The sequence below is a fragment of the Podarcis tiliguerta genome (assembly GCF_965153285.1).
Source record: "Podarcis tiliguerta genome assembly, chromosome: W".
Lineage (NCBI taxonomy): Eukaryota > Metazoa > Chordata > Lepidosauria > Squamata > Lacertidae > Podarcis > Podarcis tiliguerta.
Window position 1 is genome coordinate 9,723,513 of NC_139552.1, and position 27,749 is coordinate 9,751,261.

A 27,749-nucleotide genomic window follows, 5' to 3' on the forward strand; every position below is an offset into this window, starting at 1 on the left:
AAAAAAAACCCACAATACATCAAAACACACACACAAAAAAACAATACATCAAAAAACCCACACAATATATCAAAATCCTTATCTTTCATTAACTTATTTCCTCGAACTCCTCACACCTCCCATTTTTGTATTCCAGTAATTAATTATATCAGCAAATCCTTTCCGTCTTTCACTGCTTTCTATCTTTTAGTTATCTTAATTTATTTTTACCTTATCTTATCATCAAAACCTTAAAGTTTATTTATACTTAACTCCTTATAATATTTCTGCTAATGTCATGTAATTTTATTCCAACATTTCATTAATTTTACCATATTTTTCTAAATAGATTTTTTTTAAAAAATTGTTTCCTATCTTCTTCCACCGTCTCTTCTCCCTGGTCTCGGATTCTGTCAGTCCTTTCTATCAGATCTACATAGCCCATCAGCCTGGTGATCTTCTATCCGAGGCTCTTAACTCTTCTCCATGTCCCATCTGCAGGTCTTCTTCAAATTTATGCTTACACTTTACTTCCATCTTGACAGTTCCTTTATTCCTTGTCGGCAGGTCAGCCCATACTCCATAGTCAAAACTAAAGTCCCAAAGATGTTTCAAGGCATGCTCCAAAGTCCCTTCGAGGCTAAAGGCCTCCACAACTCCAATCTCCCCCTGGCCCAGGTCCGAATCACAAAGTCCAGAACATCCCTTCATAAGGGAGTCTGTCCAGCTTTCCTTCTCCGATCCAAGCAGGGCATCGTCTCTCCAGGTCTGGCTTTCAAAATCAATCACGCATGGCATCAGCTTGTATCCATCAAATTGTCTCTGTGAAGACGAGACCTCCACTTGTATTACTTGAGAGTCGGAAGCAGTTTTTTCCATCGTCTTCTCCACAGCTTGCCATTTCGAGATGGGTTCCTGAGTCAATACCCGAATATTTTCTGTATAAATGTTCACTTTTTGTCCAAAATCAGTTGTTTTTTGTCCCAAATTGTCAATTTTATTAGCCATCACATCCGTCTTCTCATGAAGTTGTTCCAGTAGGGCGCTTATCTCGCAAAATGCGTTCACTAGGGCTTCTTGTTTTGACATTCTTCTCCAAGGTCACTTTAATTTCTCACAGTCCTTGCTTCTATGGAAAATTCCTTCACTCATGCAACAGTTTCAAAGGCTCCCTCTAGAGGAAACAATTTCTATTTGTATCTGTCCTTTTAGACAAAGTTAATTTTCAATTTTCAGTTACTTTTTTCTCCTTTTTAAATGCAGAGGAAAGCAGTGGAAACAATGTATATCTCTTATTTAGCTGTCTATCAGCATATGTTCTATTCGCAGTCAATGAGTTTTCCCAGACTTGCTGACAGCCCGGTCCCAGGTTCAAAATGGTGGAAATTTCTCTCTCCTCACTCTCTCTCCTGCAGGTTTAAACAGTCCAAAAAGAATTCCCCCTCTTCTCCTGCTTCCAAGGGGGGTTTAATATTTTAAATGATGAAAATTTAATCCTTTACAAAAAGCTTTTCCCAGGCTTTAGCTTGCAACGTCTTTGCTTTGATCTATTTACAAAATGGAAGGCGGACTTCCTGTTTAGAGCCTTCCCGTTTCAGTGCCGAATTACGATGTTTAACAATCCAATTTTCTGTTCTACTTACAAGTAGTTGTTTAGAGTCCAATTGTCCACAGGAAAAAGCCAGCGCTCTCCAGCAACAGCAAAGCGGCTTCGCTCCACGAAAAACGCGATCGATTCGAAGCACCGCGCCGCTCACCCCACGTCGCTCCGGATCCCCGAAACCGGGTTTCCTCGCAAGTAGGGGAGGCGCAAAAGGTGCCAGCCGAATCCCAAGTCCACAGGCTTCTCCCGCCTGTGGTTTTTAATGGGTCTCCGCCTCGCCGTGGCGGTCAGACACTAGTTTTCGCAGAGCGGATTCCTCTAGATTAGAGGAAATCCGCCATTGTTGGAGGTGCTAACCCGGAAGTCCTATATCATATACCGTATTTTTCGCGCCATAGGGCGCACCAGACCCTAGGGCGCACCTAGTTTTGGGAGGAGGAAAACAAGAAAAAATTATTCTGAATCCCAGAAGCCAGAACAGCAAGAGGGATCTGGCTTCTGGGATAACCGCGCAAAGCCTCTTCAGGGCAGCGGGGTGAAGGCTTCCCCTCCCTAAAGAGGCTGTGCAGGGCTAAGACAGAAGCCAGGACAGGAAGAGTCCCTTCTCTTCCTCCTCCGGCTTCGCATGACAGGCACGTCGCTCAAGGGGTGCAGTGCAGAGAGGGAGAAGGAACAGAAGGTGCGTTGCCGCGAAGCCAAGGAGCCTGCATTCGCTCCATAGGATGCACACACATTTCCCCTTCATCTTTGGAGGGGAAAATGTGCGTCCTATAGAGCGAAAAATACGGTAATAATTAATTGTCTCTCTCTAACCTTCGTCATTTTTTTCCTAGCTGTAGAAGTGGCGTCCATCTGCGGGTCTAAAATTTCATTAAAGTCTCCACCAATTATCAGATACTGATACGATAAAGAGCTCAATCTCTTAAAACAGTTGTGAATAAACTTAATGGTCATCAGTATTAGGGGCATAGACATCGACTATTGCTATTTCTATCCCTTCTGTTTTAATTACAGTTATTAAACACTGACCATCTTCCTCTCTTATTATATCTTGCATTTTATAAGACCAGCCTTTCCTAAATAGAATCGTGACTCCCTTTGCATTTTCATCTAGATTTATGAAAAACTTCTTTTACCCATTGACTTTTCAAAGTTTGTGCCCCTTGTTCTGTCAAATGTGTTTCTTGTAATAGTCCTATATCAGCCTTTAATGACTGAAAATAGTTAAGTATTTCCTTTAATCCCTTGGCATCCATACCTATAATTCTCATATTATAAATTGCAGCTTTTATCTATAGGGTCTCTTGTCCTTTATTTTTATCTTTGGCGCATAGTCTTGGGAAGGCTTAGTATGAACCAAATATATTGCAAATTATTATCGCTCTAATTAGAGACATCTATTAACCGTGCTTGTATTTAACATATGGATTGTGAAACAAAGTTAATTCACCTTCTTACATATCTAAATATATAGAGAGCAGATACTACCCGATCAATTTAATACACCCTGTAATTAAATTTTAAGTATTTCCAATCAAATAATTAGTATTTGAAAATATTCAAAGAGGGATAGAGAGAGAAAAGAGAGGAAACTAGGAAATAGCTCTAGCTACAAATAGGAAGAGTTCTGAAAAGGTAGGCACAAATATATACAAATGACCAACAATTTATAATAATAGTAATAGTACTAACGATAAAAAAGGAAAACGAAAACTACTTAGTGTGAAATATTGCTCAGGGTAAAGGTCCTGCAGGCTTCCGTGGTTCATATCTGCTTTCCCCGGACCTCTGAGCACAGCAGAGTAAACACAGCGTATTTAGCCTTTTAGCCTTCTGCCCTCTGTGCTTGCCTTTAGTGTGCATAAATCAAAAGTCCAGTCAGCTTCTCTAATCTAGAAGTGTTTATTTACAGCGGTATAAATCATCATCCAGTGTCTGGTAAAAAGTACACCTCTGTGTGGTACAAAAACGAAACCAGAATAACAGAACAAAGAAACAGATACCGGATGTGTGACGTAGGATCTCTCCGCCCCCTCAGAAGGCAGGACATACGAACTGAACTGTTTAACCCTGTAAGCTCAGGTTCTCCTCACACTTAGTACACTTAACAATAAAACACAAATGGATAACAAAAGAAAAAAAGAAAAAATGCATGACTTCCGCTCTGTAGAAGACGCAAACATTCACCCCTTCGAGCTCCTAATTTCACCAATATAATGGTTGGGAGCTTTTGACTTAGCACATAAGGATTTAAAGGAATTGTCAATTTGCTTCATTTCCCCCTTTTGATTATCAACTTACCGTATTTTTCGCTCTATAGGACGCACATTTGGAAGCCAGAGGAGGAACAGAAGGGTTTCCTTCTGTTCCTTCTCCCGCTTCGCTGAAGGGGCGCTGCGCCTTCTCCCTCTCTGCGCAGCGCCCCTTGAGCGACGCGCCTGTCATGCGAAGCCGGAGGAGGAAGAGAAGGGACTCTTCCTGTCCTGGCTTCTGTCTTAGCCCTGCACAGCCTCTTCGGGCAGGGGAAGCCTTCATCCCGCTGCCCTGAAGAGGCTTGGCGCGGTTATCCCAGAAGCCAGATCCCTCTTGCTGTTCTGGCCTCTGGGATTCAGAATAATTTTTTCTTGTTTTCCTCCTCCCAAAACTAGGTGCGCCCTAGTTTTGGGAGGAGGAAAACATATAATTACATTGTTTGAGACTTATTGAATGACAAATCAATATTTCCACGGCATTTCGACTTTAATAGTGGTATAAAACCAGTTGACTATTAACCCGAGGGTATATAGAATTCCACCATTATTAAATTACTAATATATCAAGAGTTTCATGGCTCTATGCCAAAGATACTTTGTTCAGATGGTGAGTCAACATGAGTTGGAGGTTCTTCAAGCAGAAAGGTCAGGTCAAAGAAGAGCTTCAAAATGGAGGGCATTACCCCACACCATTTTCAATTAGAGTAGGAGAAAAAGGAAAAGCCCCCCTACCCTTCACCATGGCTCTTTATCCACAATTTATTGCTTGGAGGTAGGATATCGCATTATCATGGCTTTGAAAACGGCGCAGTTCATCATTTATCTTTAAGCAGAAAGTAGCTGGGAATATTGTAAAGTGTTGTATTTTTAATTCCCTTGCTAGCTTGTGAGCAGGAGCAAATAATCGTCTCTGTTCTGCCACCATTGGAGCATAGTACGGGAAAATAGAAATTATATTTCCCCTCCTGAATAGACCCTGATGTTGGGAAAGATGGAGGGCACAAGGAGAAGAGGACGACAGAGGATGAGATGGCTAGACAGTGTTCTCGAAGCTACAAACATGAATCTGACCAAACTGCGGGTGGCAGTGGAAGACAGAAGTGCCTGGCGTGCTCTGGTCCATGGGGTTACGAAGAGTCGGACACGACTGAACGACTAAACAACAACAACATTTCCCCTCCATTCAAGGGGTTTAGCATTCGACTTTCCCCGGAAAGTTTTAAGGATATAATCTCGCACCCTTGTGCGCGCAAATTGAATTATTGTTATATATGTTTCCCCTCTTGCTTTCTTGGTTTTCAGTGGAAAACTTCTAACACCATTTATCTCCACCTTTAAATCCAGCTGTAGCTCCAGCATTTCCGTTAAACAGCTCTCTATATATTCAATTACCTGAATTCCTTCAGGAGGAAGGTTTTTAAGACCTAAAATTTTAAGGTTTTTCCTTCGATATCAGATTCCAACTGGAGTAAGCATTTGTCCATCAGGCTTTGTGTTGCAAATGATATATTCTCCAAGACATTAACACGCTGTTCAAGTGTGTTCATATGAGATGTTAAAACTCGTAGATCTATTCTCATTTGTGATGTATCCTGTTTAATCGCTGACATTTCTGTCTTAAGCTCCCCAATGTCTTCTTTAATAGACCGTAATAAGTGAATCATCTCAGGTGACTCTGACATTATTTGGCCTTCCTGCATTTCCGTTGCTCTTTTGTCAAAGCTTTTCTTTCTTTCTGTGGCTTTTGGGGGAGCTGATGCGTATCGCTTCGTTTGTTTTGAGACTGTATTATTTTTTTGACATGCTCTTCTAGCCCTCAGCAAGCCCTCCGCGTCTTTTTGACGTTTGATATTCCCCAGCTGCTAAAATGCTGATAAGCTCAGATATAATTGTTCTTAAGTTCCCTCCACAACCTTCCTCCAGTCCATAAATCCTTAAATAGGTTTTAATCACCTTTAATTTATGCTTCTCCTTGCATTCACGCTGCGGAGCTTCTCAGCGTGCCTGCTCATGCCTCCTTCCCAAGACCAGAAGTCCTCAGGACCCCAGCTATGTCACCCCTTGTCTGCAGAGCCGGCAGCCTCTCACCCTTTTTCAAACACCCTCCCTTGTGGAGTGTTTCCTCAGCCTCCTTTCCCCTCTCCTTGGGAGTTCTCCAGGCAGCTGCTGCTGCCGCCCCGGTCTTTGAGCTGCCCCCCTGCCCCAAAGAGAGATGCCTTCTCACACTGCCCCACAGAGGCCTGGGAAGTACCCCCCGGCTAGCTCCAGAGGCACCATTTGCCTGGGGAGCTTGTAGCCAGGGCAGCTGCTGCAGCAAACAGCTCTGCAAGCCTATGGGAGGCAGAGATGCGAGGGAGCGAAGGAAAGAGGGATAGAGGCCCATGTTGCTCTCTGCATCCCTGACCATCATCCAAGGCACCCCAGGGTGTCAGAGCACACTGTTTGAAATCACTGCAGTAGACCAACATTGTTGTTGTTGTTTTGTCGTTTAGTCGTGTCCGACTCTTCGTGACCCCATGGACCAGAGCACGCCAGGCACTCCTGTCTTCCACTGCCTCCCACAGTTTGGTCAAACTCATGTTAGTAGCTTCGAGAACACTGTCCAACCATCTCGTCCTCTGTCGTCCCCTTCTCCTTGTGTCCTCCATCTTTCCCAACATCAGGGTCTTTTCCTGGGAGTCTTCTCTTCTCATGAGGTGGCCAAAGTATTGGAGTCTCAGCTTCAGGATCTGTCCTTCCAGTGAGCACTCAGGGCTGATTTCCTGAAGAATGGATAGGTTTGATCTTCTTGCAGTCCATGGGACTCTCAAGAGTCTCCTCCAGCACCATAATTTAAAAGCATCAATTCTTTGGCGATCAGCCTTCTTTATGGTCCAGCTCTCACTTCCATACATCACTACTGGGAAAACCATAGCTTTAACTATACAGACCTTTGTTGGCAAGGTGATGTCTCTGCTTTTTAAGATGCTGTCTAGGTTTGTCATTGCTTTTCTCCCCAGAAGCAGGCGTCTTTTAATTTCGTGGCTGCTGTCACCATCTGCAGTGATCATGGAGCCCAAGAAAGTAAAATCTCTCACTGCCTCCATTTCTTCCCCTTCTGTTTGCCAGGAGGTGATGGGCCCAGTCGCCATGATCTTCATTTTTTTGATGTTGAGCTTCAGACCATATTTTGTGCTCTCCTCTTTTACCCTCATTAAAAGTTTCTTTAATTCCTCCTCACTTTCTGCCATCAAGGTTGTGTCATCTGCTTATCTGACGTTGTTGATATTTCTTCCAGCAACCTTAATTGCGGCTTGGGATTCATCCAGTCCAGCCTTTCGCATGATGAATTCTGCATATAAGTTAAATAAGCAGAGAGACAATATACAGCCTTGTCGTACTCCTTTCCCAATTTTGAACCAATCAGTTGTTCCATATCCAGTTCTAACTGTAGCTTCTTGTCCCACATAGAGATTTCTCAGGAGACAGATGAGGTGATCAGGCACTCCCATTTCTTTAAGAACTTGCCATAGTTTGTTGTGGTCAACACAGTCAAAGGCTTTTGCATAGTCAATGAAGCAGAAGTAGATGTCTTTCTGGAACTCTCTAGCTTTCTCCATAATCCAGCGCATGTTTGCAATTTGGTCTCTGGTTCCTCTGCCCCTTCGAAATCCAGCTTGCACTTCTGGGAGTTCTCGGTCCACATACTGCTTAAGCCTGCCTTGTAGAATTTTAAGCATAACCTTGCTAGCGTGTGAAATGAGTGCAATTGTGCGGTAGTTGGAGCATTCTTTGGCACTGCCCTTCTTTGGGATTGGGATGTAGACTGACCTTCTCCAATCCTCTGGCCACTGCTGAGTTTTCCAAACTTGCTGGCATATTGAGTGTAGCACCTTAACACCCCTTCATGGATCACAGACCAACATAGAAGCAGATAAAAACAGTAGATAAAAACACATAAAACATGTAAATCAAGCCCTTTGTTTTAGACCTGTGGGGCACATACCATCCTCTGACGTATGTAAGGAGCAGTAAGGAGATATTGACCTGCCTTGTGTGTCCTGGGAAATGGTGTATGATCGGCAGAATAAAACTAACACGTATGTTTGTGTAATACTGGCAGTGGAGGAAAACATGCTCAATTGTTTCTATGTGTCCAGAACTGCAGGGGCATTTTCTCTCCTCATAAGGTGTCAGAGTGAAAGCTCTTCGCTGTTTTGGTATTTCAAGATTGGTTAAATATGCTATTGGATGAGGCGTTCCCAAAGCAAAGGAAGGATTAGACTCTGATAATAAAATACACACAGAGGCTTGAACCAGCAAGACTCTGGGAGGAGTGTGTATCTCACCGTTTTTTATTTATTTAAAATTTATTTATTTTTAAATTTTTTTTGTAAGAAGAGTTTAAGATAGTAGAGGTTAAGGTAGCAGGGGTACCGTGTTCTCTTCATGTTCATGTATGTGTTCTTGTATCACATAACGATGTCTAGCAGATATTCCTAAAGGAGAGCGTAACATCCTCTGCCTATTCTTTTCTAAAATTGAGCAGCGAGGCAGGACCCATGTCAGTCTGCTGAGGCAGCACTGAGTATCAGATAAATTGGCGGGAATGTAGTTATAACTTCTTTGATTACACGTGAAAAACCAGCTATCTGGTAAGCGCACATGAGCATAATTAAAAGTAATCTGTTGAACACGTGAGCAAGTCCAAGTTGGCCTTCCTGTGTCCAGACAGCGAGTTGCTTTCTCACTGCAATTCACAATCTGAGCACAAGAGGTGTCTGGTGGTGCTGCAACTCTAGGTGTGCATAACAATATTGCATCCAGAGGTAACTTTTGTGTCACTGTTCCCCAATCATGGAGATTAGTATAACCAATGATACCTTTAGAAAGCCAGCCAGAAAACCACTTTCCCATGTTTGTGGCATGTGCCATATGGAAAGGCTGTGTACAAACAGGGAGTATACAATTTCCTAAGGTAGTGTGCATATCATATGTTTCACTCAGACAAAAATGAGAGACGTTAGCCACTTTAGCTAAACGCATCCACCAGTTATAGCTATGACTAGAAGAAGTTTCAGGGGGAAGATAGATACATTGAGTACTAAGGTATCAAGAAAACAAATAATATACGTGTTAAAATCGGCATAGAGTTCATATTTAGCTGAGTAATCAAGGCTATGAAAAAAGTCTCCGATTCCGCTGGAACATCATGATGCTGAAATTGTGTCCTGGCATCAGAGGTCAAGGTCTTCAGCATTCCCCATGTCACCTTTGGGCATCCCTCAGCCTTTCAAGGATGAGGATGGACACGATGGACTTTCGCATGGGGTTGCTGAGCCTGTAGAGGCGGAGTCGGGGTCATGATCCTTGCAAAGTCCGGAATGGAATTCTGCAGGCCTTGGTACCAGCGCATGTCTGGGCCGATAGGGATAGATACAGTGACTTGGAATCCACACATGACCTGAGGAAGTAAGAACAGTAGGGTATCCCTGCCCCCAGGTAATCAAAGGAATGGGTCCCTCTCACTACGGGTTGGGGAGCTGCTGGTACGTCACTAGAGGGTGTTCCAGAGATACCTCTTTCCTACAATGGCATTTCATAGGAGAAAATTTATTAAGAAAGGGAACAGTTAATTGATTTAAGGTAAAGTTAACAGGAGTTAAAGCGCATGAAGGACATCCACCAACAATATCCTTAGCTCGTGTCAGAGGAATGGAAAAAATGTTTTATGCAGCTGCTTAGCTCCCTGGTGAAAAAATGTATGGCTGTCAATTGCATTAGAAAATAATGGTCAGAGAGATTTCAGAGCAGAATCAGCATGTTGATTACCTTCTGAAAGTGCATCTTTGCATCCTGTATGGGAGCAAACGTGAGAGTAAACATGAGCAGCATAGAAAGGCATAGTTCTATTTGTCAAGAGATATTTCAGTGTCAAGAACAAAGAGAGTAGATTAAAATCTAGCATCGGAGAAAGAGAGGAATTAGCCAAATGTGATAAAAAGATATCCCACTTCACACAAAATCACAAAATGCAGTGGACGTGTAGGCTGGTCTCTGTCAGTTTTCTGATTAGCTGGAAAAAAAAAAAAAAAAAGCCAGTTATTTTCAGAGTCCTTATACGTTAAAACGCTCTAAAGGTGTTGAATAGGAACCTGTTTTATTTTTATTTTATTTTATTTTTTTAAAAATAATATTTATTCCAGTTTCCACAAATAGAAAAAGAAAGTTGAAAAAGACAAAATACAATAGGATAAGAAGAGAAAAAAAGCAAAAATAAAAATTTAAAAATACATAGAACACCACCCCTCCACCCCACCAGCGGGGAAAAAAAAGGAAACAAAAAACAAAAACATTTAAAAAGAAAACACTTCCATTTTTCAAGTTCCATCTTTCGATAACTTATTTCCTCGACCTCCTCCCACCTCCCTTTTTGTATTCCAATTATTAATTAGATCAGCAAGTTCTTTCCATCTTTCACTGCTTACTCACTTATTTATCTTAATCCGTTTAAACCTTATTCTCCCATCAACATCTACAAAGTTATCCAAACTCCACTCTAATAGACAAAAAAAGAAAAAAACCTTAAATCTTATACCCTTAAATCCTAATATCATATACCCTTAAATCCTAGTATCTCAAGTCCTTATCTTATTTCCACTAAAGCCAAATAAATTCATTCCACCATCTCCCAAGAGTCCTTAATCGTACAATGTTATACTGAGTGCTGTTTTTTAAAAATTCCCAATTTTTCCCCACCATCTCTTCCCCCTGGTTTCGGATTCTGCCAGTCTTTTCTACAAATTTTATCAGTCTTTTCTGTCAGCCATTAATTCCATTAACCCGGTTCTCTTATGTCCGAGGCTCTTAAATCTTCTCTCTGGTCTGCCTGCAAGTTTCTTTCCAAGCCTAAAATTGAGTCCCAAAGGACTTTTTTCCCAACGTCTCCTTTACTCCTTTTCAACATGCTTGCCCAAGCTCCGTGCTTAAATTTATAATCCAGAAAATATTCCAAAGCGTACTCCACAGTCTGAAATTACGGAAATCAATTTTTCCGAGCTTTCCCGCAGTGCCACCCTCCAGCATATAAACCATCCATCTTGCCTTACTCAGTCCAAGTGGGGCACTGCCTCTCCAGGTCAGTCCTTCAACCTCCATAACCTCAAACTTAAATTTATATCCTTCAATTTGAGGCCCTGATACTAGGGCTTCCACATGGAATTCCTCTTGCAGAGACAGAACAGGTTTTGATTGTCCCATCCTCTTCTCCAATACTCGCCCTTGCAAAGTTGGTTCCACTTCCCGAACCGCACCTGTTGAATTACTCACTTTCTGTACCAAAACAGACACATTTTGCTTCAAACCAGAGATGCTCTGTTCAAGAGTGCCCACTGTCTTTGTGATTTGTTCCAACAGAGCTGTTATTCTATCAGCCATATTCCCAGGAGCTTCTTGTTTTTCCAGTGTTATCTACCGTTCTTCAAGGCCACTTATTTCACAGCCTCCATGGAATTTTCCGTCTCAAAGATGTAACAGTCGCAGTTTCTGAAGCTCCCTCTATCGGCAACAGTTTCTTTTTGTTATTTTCAATTCGGAATTCGGTTACAAGATTACAAATCAGCTCCTCTTCCTTCCAAATACCACGAAATCAATACCTAAAAATATATATCTCTGTTCATCCTTCCATCAAGATGTACTCCATTCCTCCGTTATTGTTATTTTTTAAGTTATAAAGCCTTTTGACAGCCCGATCCCAGGCTTGAGACGGTGGTGAATTAAGTCGTCTTTTTACTGTCCTGCAGGTCTCAATCATCCACAAAAGAATTCCCCCCTCTTCCCCTGCTTCCGAGGGGGTGCTCAATATCTTAAATGATGAAAATTAATACTTTACAGAGTACTTTTCAAAAGCTTCAGCTTACAGCAGCTTTGCTTTGATCTTTCTACAAAACGGAAGGTGGGCTTCCTGTTTAAACCTTCACGTTCAAGTGACAAATCCAAGTATTTTTGTAATCCAATTCAGTTTACTTACGAAATTTACTTAAAGTCCAAATGTCCACAGGAAAAGTCGGCGCTTTCTGGTAACAGCTGTGCGGCTTCACTCCCTGAAAATAGCGGTCGATTCGATGTACTGCGCCACTCACCCCATGTCGCTCCGGAGCCCCGAAACCGGGTCTCCCCGCGAGTAGGGGAGGCGCAAAAGGTATGTGCCAAATCCCAAGCCCACGGTCTTCCTCCGACCGTGGTTTTTTGCGGGTCTCCGCCTCGCCATGGCGGTCAGACCCTTGTTTCCAGAGAGCGGTTTCCTCCGAGACGGAGGAAATCCGCCATTATCCAGAAGCGCCAACCCAGAAGCCCCCGAATAGGAACCTGTTTTAATCAAAACCAGACATGAATCTTTTAGGAGGGTTAAAATAAACTATCCCAAATATAATCAAATATAATGCAAATATAATGCAAACTGATAGGGAAGAGAAGAACTCATTAAGGATTCGTGTTCCTGTTTAGAAAAAAGCAAATAACAAGCAGCAATATCAAATCCAGTGTTAGGCAAATCAGAGAGTAGCCACTCTAAAATCACTATTCTGTCAGCAGTGTCTGGGGGAAAAGGAGTCCTGTAGGTGAAAACATTGTATTTAAGGAGAATCACGTGTATGAAGTGGCTCCAAAACTCTGCAACTCCTGTAGAGAGAGAATTTTAAGTTCAGGGAGGAAAGGAGAAAAAAGTCTGCAAATAAGCGATGAAGAATGCGTCTCACTGTCTGAGGTGGAAATCAGACCTGTATGCTATGTCTTAATTTTATAAACCACCATAGGGAACTGGAACTGAAAAGTAGCAAGTTCTGCTGTCAGTAGATTCAAACCAGCACTGCCCTTAGTGGCATGGCGCAGATTTGTCACAGGAGACTGTGTGTTAAAAGCAAGTGTGTTAGAAGAGCCAGCTATTGCTTCTAATTTAGCTTCAGTAAAAGACTGACAATCAGCTGGCACAACAGTCTTTGTTCTCCCATTTAGACTCAGGCTGGAAGGCCACCGGTCATGGCATTGCCTGTCTTTAGCAGGATGAGCTGAAGGAGACAAAGCTGCTGCTAGGAGGGCAGATTTGTGAGTCTCGGTGTCAATATTCTGGCAAGGCAATCTCTGTTTCTGACTTCTGGTACATCACTTTAAGAGCAGTCTTGCAATCAGCATTTTCATAAGCCAATTGTTTCATTGAAACTTCAGAGGCTTCAAGGTTTGGAATTAAAGTATTGTCTGCTCTTAGCCCATCAAGAATGCCATCCAAGCCATTTTCTGTCACACTTCGCTTCAATTTGTTAAAAACTGCGAAGGGCAATGATTCATGGGCTCTCTGTCCCTGTGCATTCTGAGCAACAGGACAGACTGCTAATAATGGCAATGTAACAGCTATTTTTTCTTCTTCACTGCTTCCTTCTGCCATATTTGGAATAGTCAATTTTTGCACTGTAGTCTGAGCCCTTTATGGAGCATTGCCCACTAAATAAGTAGGTGACATGGCATTTACAGCCGACCCAGGCAAATGAAGGTGCTGATGGCAATGGACCTTTGGCATGACCTCAGAGAGAGGCTGAGATGGGAGGAACAATATTACAACATTTTTAAAGGCAGCTAGGGTGACAGCAGCCACGAAATTAAAAGACGCCTGCTTCTTGGGAGAAAAGCAATGACAAACCTAGACAGCATCTTAAAAAGCAGAGACATCACCTTGCCAACAAAGGTCCGTATAGTTAAAGCCATGGTTTTCCCAGTAGTGATGTATGGAAATGAGAGGTGGACCATAAAGAAGGCTGATTGCCGAAGAATTGATGCTTTTGAATTCTGGTGCTGGAGGAGACTCATGAGAGTCCCATGGACTGCAAGAAGATCAAACCTATCCATTCTGAAGGAAATCATCCTTGAGTGCTCACTGGAAGAACAGATTCTGAAGCTGAGGCTCCAATACTTTGGCCACCTCATGAGAAGACTCGACTCCCTGGAAAAGACCCCCTTTCTCAGGCTGTGGAAACTTCGAGCAGTGGGAAAGAGTGGGTTGACCGAGCAGTGAGAAAAAGTGGGTTGTTGGAAACAGTTGTCTGGAAACATCAAGTAAGATGGGAGCACCATGGAAGGAGCTAATGAGAACTTTCAAGAATCTCTGAGAATACATCTCCACCCCAGCTACACTGGGAGACAACAGCAACCGTGGAAGAAATTCAAGGATGGGACAGCAGATAAAGGCCAAGGAATCCATAACTGGACCTAATTAGACTGACACATGTAGTGAAAAATAAAATAATTAGAGCTTCTCATTTGAAAGCCTATGAAAAGTTAAATAATGACACGAAGAGAAATTACAAAGATAGATAGATAGTTTATTACGGCCACAGGCCCATATTCAATACATCATACAGCAGCACAGGTATAACAAGATAAAATTAATAAATTAAATTACGTTAAAATCAAGTACATCTCAGACCATAAATTTCTAAATTCCATTAAAATAAGAACAATATAGCGCTTAAAATATCAAATTATCAGTATAAATCAATATTATTTAGGCAAAATCAATAATCAATAGTCATAGAGTAATCCATTTTTCCTTTTATAGGCTAATACTGTTATCAGAAATCTGGCAACAGAAAGGGACCTACTCGGATCAGAATCTTGCAATAAATGCATTAGCTGTGTTTCCACAGAGTCACCTGAGATTTCCAATAGTAAAGGGGACAAAAATCTGATCCGAGAAACTGAATGTAGTGGACAACAGAATAGTATATGTTGTAAAGATTCTGTAGATCTATTATCACATACACACACCGCTGAGATCTGACCATTGGAAAATCTATTATTCAGGACATTGGAAGGAAAGGCGTTAAATCTTGCCTTAATAAAGGCAAAATTCGAAATTCTTTAATTTGCGGCCATTGGCCCATATCGAAAACAATACATCAAAATTTATCCATAAACAATACAATTTAAACAGTTCCAAGTTAAAACACCCATATAAAACCAATTTTACTTCAGTTAAGTAAACACTCTACACAATAAGCTCCCTCTATGTAAACCGCAATTCAAATCCATCAGATTTTGGGGGTATGCGTCTTAGTTCTGTCACTTATTGATGGTTCTTAAGTTTAGCTAAGCTGTCAGAGTCATACAGTGATCCATTTCTCCTCTTTTGAAATAAAACATTAATCAGGTATCTAGCGACAGCAAGGGATCTACTTGTATCTTCGTCATTTAGTAAGTATATTATTTGGGCTTCCTGAGGTCCGTCAGCAATTCTCGATAAATATGGGGCCAGAAACTTGGACCGTGAGGCCGAATGTAATGGACAACAGAAGATTATATGATATAACGATTCTATAGATCCACTTTTATAGTCACAGAGGAGTGAGTTCTGTCCATTGGAGAGCCTGTTACCCAACACATTTGATGGGAAAGCATTGAATCTAGCCTTTATAAAGGCGTACCTGTGCGTCACCACGGATAAGGTAGTTAAATAAGATGGGAGTTTCGTTGGTGGTGTTAAGCCAAGGTTTATCGGCGAACAGGTGCCACCACCTGTCGCAATATTAAATTGTAAATCCATCTCCTCTAATTTGTGAGTTATAGTTCTCTTGGCAGAAATTAAATCCAGTTTTAATAGTTCAGATAGAGATAGTCCTAGAGACACAAGTTTCCCATGTATTATTTTTGCCCAGGGGCTGGGGAAGTCATCTCTCCAGAGACACTGTATCAAGTGGAGATTTGGAAGTTTATGCCATAATGCCAACCAGTAACAGAGGATGCATTTCCATAATGTAGTTTCTAGAGATGTAACATTTAGTTCCAGTCGTATAGCAGTATTGCTTACACACCTGGGTAATTTTAGCAACCTTCTTAGAAGCTGGTTTTGGATTACCTCCAAATGGGTTAGATTAACAAAAGACCCCCATAATGGGATTGCATATGCTATTGTTGCAATCACCTTTGCCTTGAAAACTTTTAATACTGATGGAATATGGAAAGCCCCATCTGAAAAGAAAAAACGCAGTAGTGCAAAGGAAAGGGCTTTAGCTCTGTTTAATACATATGCAAGATGGACCTTCCAGCCCATGTTGTGTTGGAGAAGGACTCCCAAGTACTGAAATTTAAAGACTTGGTCAATAGGTTTTCCGTCTATTCTCCAATTATAAGTTTTTCGACTCTTGGTGAAAATTAGGACTTTGGACTTAACATGGTTAATTGTAAGAAAATTTGATTTGCAGTAAACATAAAAAAATGTTAATGCCCTCCTAAGGCCGACTCTCAAGAAGGATAGGATCACTGCGTCGTCTGCGTAGAGTAGAAGGGGGCAACGATATTGGGCAAGACGGGGGGCGTGGATCGTTTCTTGAGAATCTATCAGAGGCTCCCTCATATCACTTATAAATAGATTAAAAAGGGTCGGAGCAAGGATACATCCTTGACGAACACCTCTATTGATAGTTACTGAATTTGAGAGGTCGCCGGCCAGAGTGATTCTCACCCTCGCGGCCGATCCGTCATGCAATTTAGTTATTAGCCACAGAAGTCTTTTGTCTATTCCCCATCGGGCCAACTTTCCCCAAAGTAATCCTCTGGGGATGCTGTCAAAAGCGGCCTTTAAATCAATAAAGGCCGCACAAAGTTGGCCTCTATTTGGGGAGGAATATTTCCGGGCAAGGTGGTATAAAACTAAGACATGATCAACCGCTGACTGATTCGGTCTAAAACCAGCCTGTTCAGGCCCAATCAGGTTGTTCTCTTCGGCCCACTTAATAAGCTTAGTTAACAAGAACCGTGCATATATTTTCCCAATTACTGACAATAAACTGATATTCCTGTAATTTCCCGGATCTTCTGTCGAGCCCTTTTTATGAATTGGAACAATAATCGCATCCTTCCATATTCTTGGTACCTTCCCACTGTTGTTTACGGCATCAAAAGTAGCGGCCAGGATTTTCGCCCACCAGTCTGCATGAAGTTTTATAGCTTCCGCCGGGACTAGGTCAGGACCGGGGGCTTTTCCGATTTTAAGATTAGAAATGAGTCCGTGGATTTCTTCCGGGTCAGTGGGTGGCCAAAGAGGGAGCTGCTCATAGAATCCATCGCTTGTATTAATATTAAGGTCTGGTAAGGCAAAATAGTTCCATAGAAAGGATTCCCAAACTGGGGCAGGAATAACTGTTAAGGGGTATCTTTTAGATTTTCTGTTAACCAACAGCCAGAATTTTCGGGAATTACGGGTACTTGAGGCAGCTATAAGTGCTTGCCAGCGGTTCAGTTGCCATTCCTGTTTGGCCTTTTTTTGCACATATTTGTAAGCTGATTTTGCCTGATAGTACTCCTTGGGAAGCGTAATCGCCCCTGAGGATTTGTAATCATTATAAATAGCACAAAGATGTTGTTTGGCTTGTTTGCAATTACGGTTAAACCACGGTGCACCTATCTTGGAGTGGGCCCAATTTGCCTGATGGGTTGGGACAGTAAAGAATGACGTGAGGTCATTCAACAGATTGGCAAATAGATTAATAGTTTGATCGTGTTCATATGAGCTTAAGCCAAGGGCTGAATAAGTTTGTATGATCTCCTGCTGAAAGAATTCAGAATATTTTTGAGCCTGCGTTACAGACCACTTTATACCCTTCACTCGTAATGCCGTATTAATACCCTCTACCGGGTTTTCTGTGTTAGTATCTAATTGAGTTGGATGACTGTGCTCATCCCCATGCCAGTCTAGGTCAAACATAGCAGCAAGTGGAAGGTGGTCACTGAACTGAATATTGTCAATCTTAAAAGAGAGAGCTTTCGAAATCAGGTCACTCAAGGCTAAAAGGTAATCTAGTACACTGTTTGATTTTATGCCTAGGTGGGTATACTCCCCCGGTATATCAGGAGGGCAGCAACCATTCAGGGGTACTAGGTTTAAGCGAATAGCCATTTGGTAAAGAAGTACTCCAGCCTCGTTTACTTTAGAGTCCTTTGAGGCTCTCCCTAAGGCATGTCTGAAATCATAGTTGTCGAGGCATGGAGCAGTCCACCATTTAGCTTTAATTAAATCAGCCCAATTTGCTGCTATACGTGTGTTAAAATCACCACCAATTAAGGATTGGCTATTGGAATATTTGACTCGGCATGATACTAAATGATCTTCTAATATTTCCCATCTATCATGCAGTTTAAGGGACGAACCCCCTGGCGGGAGGTAGACATTGGAGATTAGCAGTGATACTTTCCCCCCCGACATCAACCCGGATAAAGCATAAGGGGGAGCAGTCAAAACTAATGAAAATTTGAAATGCAGCTTCAGTGAGATACCAATTACTAGGCCACCTTTCGGCCGTCCTCCTTTCTGGGAGGAGCAAGCTGGAAGGGATAGTAGGTCGAAACCGTTTATGGCAATTTCACCCTCCTCCCAAGTTTCTTGCAATAGAATGATATGAAACGAGTTGATATACGACTGGAATTCTGGGTCACATTTTTTCTTACGCCAGCCAGCGATGTTCCAACAGAGGATCGATATTGGTGGTTTTCTGGATTGTCCGGCTAACCGTCATTTAAATTCTTGTGGGGGGCTCTTATGCGGCGAGGACGCTCCCTTAAAGAAGTCTGTTATTTTCCTTTGCTGAAAGTTGTCATCCTGGTGTGGTGAGTCTTTTGCTCTGGTGCGAGCCAGTTGTGGCACGGTCAAATCGCGAGGGCCAAAATTTTTGGGGGGCAGAAGAGAGTTAGCATCCTGGTGAGTAGAGATAATATTTGGCGTTTTTAGCTGTCGGGCCCAACTAGGCTCTGAAGAGGCTCCTGCCAAGTCCGCTGGAGCCGTCCTCTTTGGGGATCTAACCGATACACTTGTGATCATTTGATTTATATGTCCTGCTGGGTCTTCAGACCACTCTGTGGTGACTCTCAACACTGTAGTGTCTTCCTCACGTGATTGTTGGCTTTTTGATGGACAGGAATGCGCTGGAGAAGCCTGACTTGGAGTGGCCACTACCGTCTCAGGTCATGGATGATCTTCGATGTATGTTGATTCCAAGTCCGGCATGGAGGGGTGAAGGGGCGACGATTTATCCAGGGGGGTGTTATCTTGAGTTCCATTCTTTGATCGGTTAATCACGGAGGGAACAGATAAGTCTATTAGAAGCAGGGATGAGTTACCAGCGTGAAGGGGAGGAGAAGAGTCTGCCTCCAGCAGTGAGACCTTCCCATCCGATGCAGAAGGCACCTTATATGCTGGGTATTGGGGAGTTGTTGTTTCCAGCTCCATGGGGCCTGGCACCGCTAAATTAGAGTGGGTATTATTCGTAGGAACTCCGTTGCAGGCGATACTTAGGAGCTGAAGTTTAAGTAAGTCCAGCCTATTTATAATTTCTTGTTGTTCCATCGCTGGTAACTCTCCAAAGGAGGCGATAAGCTCTCTTTCCTCCTGGGGTGTCAAAGAGTTACTGGCACAATCGTAGTGTTTAGTTGTAGGAGTGGAGGTACTATGGGACTGGCCCAGGCATGGGGTGTACAGCTCAGCCCTCTTTTGTGGTTCAGGACGGGGAGGTTGTACCGTCTCCTTGGTTAATCCCTCCGATAGGAGGGGTCTAATTATGGAATCCATGAAAACTCTCGTTGGAAAAATGCCAAGACTATTCAAAAACACTTTTTGCTTAATAATAAGAGAGGGGATTTTTGCAGAGTGGAAAGCCAGCATCATTCTCTGATATCTGTTCTGGCGGGTTAAGGGAAGCACAGCACAAAGATCTATTTGATGTCTCGAGTTTTAGAAGCCATCTGAGGTGCTCTTTAGTCCCATGTAGCGTTGCCCAACTTGGGTCCCTTTCCCGGAAGGTTAGGGAAATCTTCCTTGGATGTAGGGTCAGGGATTGGCGATTCAGTGAAGGGTTGAGATTGTATTTGCATTTCTTCATACGATCAGTGTTTGGTGGCGCTTTCTGCCGGCACAATGGAACATCTACTGCCCCATCTTGGGCTGTCTGTACCGGCTGGTCATCCAGTTTTTGCTGAAGGCTATACAGCTGAGAGGATAGGCCGTCAATTTTCTTGAATATACAGTTTAGAGTTCTAATTATTAGATGGAGTTGCTCGCATCCTGTGCAGTCCGCAGATTCGGCTACCAACACCTCCTTCGGATAGGGACCATCCCCATTTGTGTTACCATTAGCGTTTCCAATTTGTAGCGTCTCAGGGGCCTCATCTTTTGATGTTGTTTCAAGGGCAGTTAGAGGATCGAAACGATTTTGAATTGCTATTGAGTAAGTACATTCCTCGGGGCCGCTCCCTCCTTTAAGTGAACCCTTCCTTGATTGCTTAGGCCTCGGAGAGGATAACGTCTCGTCAGAGTCTCTTGGGCGTTTTCCATGGCCCATAAATCAATTTTGCGGGGGAACTGCCGTGGGCACTGTGCTAAAAACTAAAAGGAAAGAGCTGGTTGACAGGGCAGAGGATTTATGCCCAGGAGAACCTTTCACTTATCTTTCCCAGTTAGGGAGGCGGCGGCGAGTCCGGGGCGTCGGAGCAACCCAGATAAAACAAAGATAACACAAGTGGAGAGATATTAAAAGACAGCCAGCACAGCCAGCAGATCATTAAAACTCTCGGATAAAAACAAGGGAGGATAAAAACCGCTTAAAACCACTTAAAACTTTGATAAGGGTAAGCGAAATTACTTAGTAACTACCTTCGTCGCCATGTTGGACTCCGCCCCCATCTAATCCTTAATAAAGGCATATCTGTGGGCCGCTACAGACAAAGAAGTCAAATAAGATGGTATCTGCTGTGAGGGCACTATGCCAAAATTTAATGGTGAGCAAGTGCCACTGCCTAAAATGATGTTTTGTTGTAGGTCAATCTCCTCAAGTTTTTGAGTGAGGGTTTTTTTTGCTGTGGCTAGGTCCAATTCCAATAATTCTGATGGAGACAATCCATAGGTCACTACTTTAGATTGGATCTCTTTTGCCCCTAGGACGGGAAAATTATCTCTCCAGAGGCATTGGATCAAATACAGATTCGGGAGCCTATGCCTTAAGGACAACCAGTAGCAAAGGCTGTGCCTCCAAAGAGTATTTTCTAAAGATGTAGTTTTTAATTCTAAGCGAATAGCTGCGTTACTAACGCACTGAGGAAGTTTTAGCAGTCGTCTTAGAAATTGATTTTGAATTACCTCCAAGGGCATCAAGTTTACTGCGGTCCCCCATAAAGGAACAGCATATGCCAATGTTGCAATTACTTTAGCCTTGAATACTTTCAGGGCAGATGGAACATGAAGAGCCCCGTCCAAAAAGAAAAAGCGCAAAAGCGCAAAGGATAGGGCCTTGGCCTTGTTTAAGATATGTGCAATATGGGCCTTCCAACCCAGATTGTATTGGAGAAAAACTCCCAGGTATTGAAATTTATAGACCTGTTCAATAGGTTTTCCAAGTTTTCAAGTTTTATTGCGGCAAAAGCCAGTAACACTAAACACCATAAGATCAGACAAAAGGAAATCAACAATGACATCAGAAAAGAGAGAAAAAAGAAAAAAGAAAAAAGAAAAAAAAAGGATTACACAAGGGAACTTCACAGTGTGTCATTCAACAGCGGAGATTTACGCTTCCTGATTACTAAAGTGCAAAATTTGGCCACCTCATATGATATTGAGCTTGAGGAATCTTCCAGAAGGTATTTTCGTAGAGTTTCGGGGGAGGATTCCAAATAATGTTGTAGGGGTATAAATTTTGATAAAAGCGGCAAAATAAGTTGAACTCGTTCTTCACTATAAAGTTTGCAAAATAGAAGGATGTGAGTGACAGATTCTACCTTATTGGACATACAGGGGCAGAGACGCGCATGCATTGGTACCCGCGTGAATTTGCCGTACAGCACTGCTGAGGGCATTGTCTCAAAGCGGGCTCTAGAAAAAGCCCATCTATAAGCTTCGTTAGTGATGTTAGTTAAGTAAGGGGCAGCTGCAAAATTAGGCCAAGTTTTTAAACATCTATACGTCTTCCTGTTGTAGGACGTCTTCCTGTTGTAATTCGACATTGTAAAATCTCTGAGTGATAATTGCTTTTGCCTTGTTCAGAGTTCCAATAAAAAGATTTTCAGGGTTTAGGCCAATTTGTTTGATCTTATTAGTTATTTGCATAAGCCAAAGAGGATAGGGAACTGCGGCCAGGAAGCAAGGTAACAGTCCCTTAGGATTGTAATGGATTTTCAGCCAGAGGGATATTGCTTGCTCCCAGACTTTTAATTCCACTCTGGGCAGTCCTGCCTCTTGCCTTAAGACTGCATTAGGTGTACACCTTGGGGTAGCAAATAATGATCTTAAGAATTTTGATTGAACTGTTTCAAGGGTCTTAAGGTTGGTAGAGGGGCTAATTTGAGAACCATACAGGAGTTGAGCTAAAGATTTTGCCTGAAAAACTTTTAGGGCCATCGGGAGAAAGCCAGCTCCATTCCTTCTGAATAATCCAAGGATGGCATTTGCACTTCTTCCTGCTGATATAGCTGATGTAGTCAGGTGTGTTGACAATTTGGCATTATAAGAGAAAGTAATGCCTAAGTATTGGAAGGTTTTAGTCTGTTCAATGGCGTTTCCCTTTACGCTCCAATTATCTTTCCTGAAGGAACGGTTAAAATGTACAATTTTAGTTTTAGCAAAGTTAATTGTTAACAGTTCAGTGTTACATTGGTCACTAAACTTTCCTAAGGCACGTTTCAGCCCCACTTTGGTTTGAGAGAGGAGAACAGCGTCATCCACATACATTAAAATTGGTACTTTTCTGCCGTTAGAGAACACGGGGGGGGGGGGTTCAATTTCATGGCAACATGTGACCAGGGAGTTAACATAGACTAATATGTTAACATGGGGCTAATAGGCATCCTTGTCTGACTCCTCTTTGGACTAGGATTTTTCTAGAGAGTCTGCCGTCCTGTGCGAATCTTATCTGAAGGGTATTGTTCTCATGAAGCTTAATCATCAGAAGTAATAACCTTCTGTTAATACCCATATTGGCCAATTTGGCCCAGAGCCTACCCCTGGATACAGAATCAAAAGCTGCCTTTAGGTCCACAAAGGCCGCATACAATGACTTTTTCCAATGTTTCACATACTTGTAGACAAAATAATCTAACACTAGATTAGGTTTTCCATCTAATTGCCACTTATAGGATTTCTGACTTTTTGAGAAGATTAGTACTTTTGATTTAGATTGATTTATAGTGAGTGAATTTGTTTTACAATATGAAACAAAGAATTTTAGTGCTCTCCTGAGGCCAATTCTTGAGAAGGATAAGATCACAGCATCATCAGCATAGAGTAATAGTGGGCAGCGACAGTTTGCGAGGCGGGGGGCATGGGTGATTTCCTGGGATTCGGCCAATGGAATCCTCATGTCACGAATGAATAAATTGAAAAGACAAGGAGCTAGAATACATCCTTGCCGGACTCCTCTGTTGATGGGCACAGAGTTAGTGAGGTCGCCGGCTGGGGTTATTCTCACCCTAGCAGCCGACCCCTCATGCAGCTGGATTATTAACCATAAAAGTCTTCTATCAATTTCCCATCGGGCCAACTTTTCCCAGAGTAACCTTCTGGGGATGCTGTCAAGTGCAGCCTTAAGGTCGATAAAAGCCGCACAAAGTTGGCCTCGGTTTGAAGAGGAGTATTTCCGGGCTAGATGGTGCAGGACTAAAACATGGTCCGTAGTTGACTGGTTCGGTCTGAATCCTGCTTGCTCGGGGCCTATCAGTTTCTTTTCTTCAGCCCAGTGGGTAAGTCTATTCAGCAGAAAACATGCGTATATCTTTCCAACTATTGACAATAAACTAATATTCCTATAATTCTCCGGATCGTCTGGGGAGCCTTTTTTATATATTGGAATTATAATAGCGTCCTTCCATATTTTTGGTACTCTTCCAGTTGCATTAATAGCATCGAAAGTAACAGCCAGGATTTTTGCCCACCAGTCGGAATGTAGTTTTATGGCTTCCGCCGGAACCAAATCTGGCCCAGGGGCTTTGCCGATTTTAAGTTTAAAGATTAAATTCAAGATTTCATCAGGGTCAATAGGAGGCCAGATGGGGAGATGGTCAAATACATCATCAGGAGCGTTGGTATTGGAATCTGGTGACGCAAAATAATTCCTTAAAAAGGATTCCCAGACCGGGGCAGGAATTATTGTTAAGGGATATCTCTCCTTGACCTTCTATTAACCAATTGCCAAAATTGCCGTGAGGTACCTGAACTAGAGGCGACTATTAGCGCCTGCCAGCGATTTTGTTGCCACTCTTGCTTAGCCATTCTCTGGGCTTGCTTATATGCTGTTTTTGCTTGTTGGTATTTCCTAGGTAATACTAAGGCACCAGAAGATTTATATTCATTGTAAATGGCACAGAGATGTCGTCTAGCTTGTTTGCATTTTAAGTTAAACCAGGGGGTCTTAAAATGGGCCCGATTTACTTGGATGGCTGGTACTGTAAAGAAGGACATAAGATCTTCCGTAAGCAAAGAGAATGAATTAATAATTTGTTCATGCCCATACAGATCTGAATCTAAAACAACATGAGTTTGAATTTTCTCTTGTTGGAAGAATTCCATATATTTTTGGGCTTGAGTTACTGACCATTTTATTGCTCTCACTTGTTCTGCAGTATTTATTCCCATATATATGGGGTGTCTAGACTTGATAGGCTGCCAGTCAAGGGAAAGCTTGGCACTCAAGGGGAGATGGTCGCTCATTTGGACGTTTTCTATTTTAAAATAAGAGAATTTTGGGAATAAATCTCTGGAAACAATAAAATAATCGGGAACACTATTTGTAAGTGTGCTCAAATGAGTAAACTCACCCGGAATATCCGGGGGACAATTTCCATTTAAAATTATCAAATTCAGACGTAAAATCAGCTGATAAAGAAGGGTTCCCGCTTCGTTAACCCTATTATCTTTCGATTTTCTTTGTATATGGGGGGAGAAATCCAAGTTCTGTTGCTCAGGTATGACCCACCATTTGGCCTTGCCTAGCGCTTCCCAGTTTGCAGCTGTACGAGCATTAAAATCACCTCTCATGACTGCTGAAATGTTTGGGAACTTAGTATAACAGTGAGTTAGATGTTCTTCAAGTGTTTTCCATTTGGAATGGAGGTCCACTACCTGCCCCCCAGGGGGGAAATAAACATTTGTTACCAGTAATTCAAATTTCCCTCCTGAAATCAATCCTGTAATCGCGTAAGGAGAGGAAGATTTGACAAGTGTAAGTTTTGCTGGCAATTTGAGGGAAATGGCTATTACCAAACCTCCCCTAGGGCGTCCACCTTTAAGAGAGGGGCTAGCTGGAAGCGAAATGGTATCGTATCCATTTATGTCAATCACCTCCTCTTCCCAAGTTTCTTGTAGGAGAATTACTTGGAATAAGTTAACAAATTTTAAGAAGTCTGGATCAGATTTCTTCCCCCTCCATCCCGCAATATTCCAGCATAAAAATGACATCGAAGGGTGGCTGGGTTGGTCGTTAGGTAGTCAGGTCATGTGGGAATGGGATTCTAACTTTGGGGGAGTTTCAGCTTCAAAAAAATCAGTAATTTTCCTTTGAGAAGGTGGCAATCGTGCTATACATCCCAACTGTTTAGATTTATTGGGGTGGTTTGGCTGTAAAGTCGTGCCACTCGTCTCGCTAAAGGCAGATGTTTGGCCTAAGATAGTCGACTTTTCAGAGCCAGATGGTAGAATTAGGGGGGTATTACTTAGAGAGAGCAAAATTAAGTCAACAGGTATCGTGCCACTAGTTGAGTGATCATTAGTTGTTTGAATAATTTTGTTAATACGACCTGTCGGGTCTTCAACCAGATCATTCTTCGGGGCTAAAAATAAAATGGAGTCGTCTCTCATTTGTTGGTCTGGTTCAGCTGGTTCTGTTACCGGTTCGATGGTATCTATGGATTTATTCAACTTGCACACGTTAGAAGAGAGTGGGTTGATAAAATTACAAGTAAGTGGACCCATATGGGGCACTTTACATGGAGAGTCTAATTCAGATTCGTTAAGTTCCCTCATTTTGTCCCAGGCAGATGTTGTAGTCATATTTGCCTCAGAGATGGGGTGCATGATAGATGGGTCTGGTGATGGGGTTTCCGTCTCCAGAGTATGGAGGAGTGGATTCATCTCCGCAACAACCAGTTGGCTGGTAGGGGTGGGTGCCTTCCCTACCCACAGGTCCAGTTCTTGGTGGTATAAGCGTGGGACAGAATCTGAACCACAGTCTCTATCAAGCATATTTTGTTTAGGTAATCTCAGCTGTTCCTCCGTCACTTTTGTCAGGCAGAAGTAAAGGGTATCAATTTTATGGAGTATTTCTTTCTGAACTTCTTGCGGAAGGATGCTATAGGAGTGGAGTAAGTTATTACCAAAGCTATCGAGGTCGATTCCCTGATTCTCTGCATACCTGGGCCCAAGGAAGTCCAACCTTTGAGAGTCCTTGGCAACCAGACCAGTAGGATGTTTGGAGATGTCCTCCGCAGAGTTTATATCAATTAGAACGTGTTGATCAATCTCATGTTGAGTTTTTGGCAAATTAACAAGTGGAATTGGAGGTGCTTCATTCTTAAAGTACCTTGAGATTCTTATACCACTCGTCTCCAGATGTTCTCTACATTTGTACACTAGTTTTGCCAGTCTCCCCTCATAGAATGAGACCACCGCTCTGGCAAGGACTCAGTTGAAGTATAGGTATTCCACTTGGGCCAAATCAGTAGGGTTGTTAAGTATACCCGGCATATAGATCTTTAAAAGGTTCAATAGATGGGCTTTACGCTCTTCTTGTGACAGAAGTCCTGGGGGTTTAGGATAATTTGATAAAAGAAGTTTGTTTCGGTACAGCACCAGATTCCAATTTTTATTTGTTAGATTTGTCAGATTTCTCTTCTTGGAGGGATTGGTTTCATCTACAGATAGGATGTGAGACCATGGATCTTGGATCAAAATGTCTTGCTTGGAGTTAGGTGTTGAGGTAGGTGTTAAGGGTTCCAAGCAATCCATCGCAGCATCAGGGCAAGAGTGTTGGAAATCCAAGCCATTATCAGGAGAAACTGGCAACTCTCCCAGGCACCCGGCTTGGTCTCCTGTTGACCTCCCGGTCTGCTTTCCCGGCAGGATCCAGGCAGAGGTCGCGATAGGCGATCCTTCTCAGCGTGAGAAGAACGCACCCCCTCTTTCCTGCCCCCCTGGCAGGGGAAAGAGATAGACAGAAACGTATTTACATGCCTTTATTTCTGTCTTTGCAGCGTTACAAAAAACATGTCTGCTCTCTTCAAACTCCAGCAGTCGACTGAACAAACACTTCCTGTACAGCTCATATTACACTCTGAGCTAATTCCGGTGCCCTCTGTTTCCCACGGACAGTCCCAACATCATGTGATGTTGTTTTCAAGCAATCAGCTTGCAGCAGCATTGCTTCTATATCGTAACAAAGGGTTCATAGAACGTTTTTGCTTAGAAGATTTCCTGGTTAGAAGTTTCTCAGTGTTCCCACTGGTCTCGGTTATTGGGATACTCTTGAGAAGATTAAAAAGCTTTTTAAAATCCATTTTTTTGTAACGCACTGCCTTAAAATTTTTAACATTTCTGCTCTTTTTTACCCTTATGGGTCTCCTTTTCAAGGCAGTAGCCCTACCAGATCTCTTGGCTTTCCTTGGTGATCTGTTTTTGCAGGTGGTAGGAAGGAAGTTGTTATTACTTTCCAATTCTACAGTCACCCCGCTGGATTCCCTACAGAGAGTTTTGTAAGTGTCCATCATTATAGTGAGGATTTTTGTACAGGTGGCCAGGTGAGATTTTATATTTTCGATATCCTCAGTTAAAAGCACAAGCCATTTGATAACTGATAAGTCCTCGTCCTCATTTGTCTCAAGTTGGGAGCAGGAGTCTCTTGATGTTTTAGGATTTCCCAAAGACA

The 27,749-nt window shown here is 42.5% G+C and overlaps 1 protein-coding gene across 1 annotated transcript in view; it reads right to left on the reverse strand.

Moving 5' to 3' along the window:
• Positions 1-18,817: 18,817 nt before the first annotated feature.
• LOC310668790 (uncharacterized protein) overlaps positions 18,818-27,749 on the reverse strand; it is a gene marked incomplete at both ends in the record, with an annotated part of 40,791 nt that continues 31,859 nt past the window's right edge. The window contains 2 exons of the mRNA XM_083422118.1: positions 18,818-19,240; positions 19,803-20,017. Coding sequence (XP_083278244.1) covers positions 18,818-19,240; positions 19,803-20,017 — 638 coding nt within the window. The remainder of the gene's footprint in view (positions 19,241-19,802; positions 20,018-27,749) is intronic.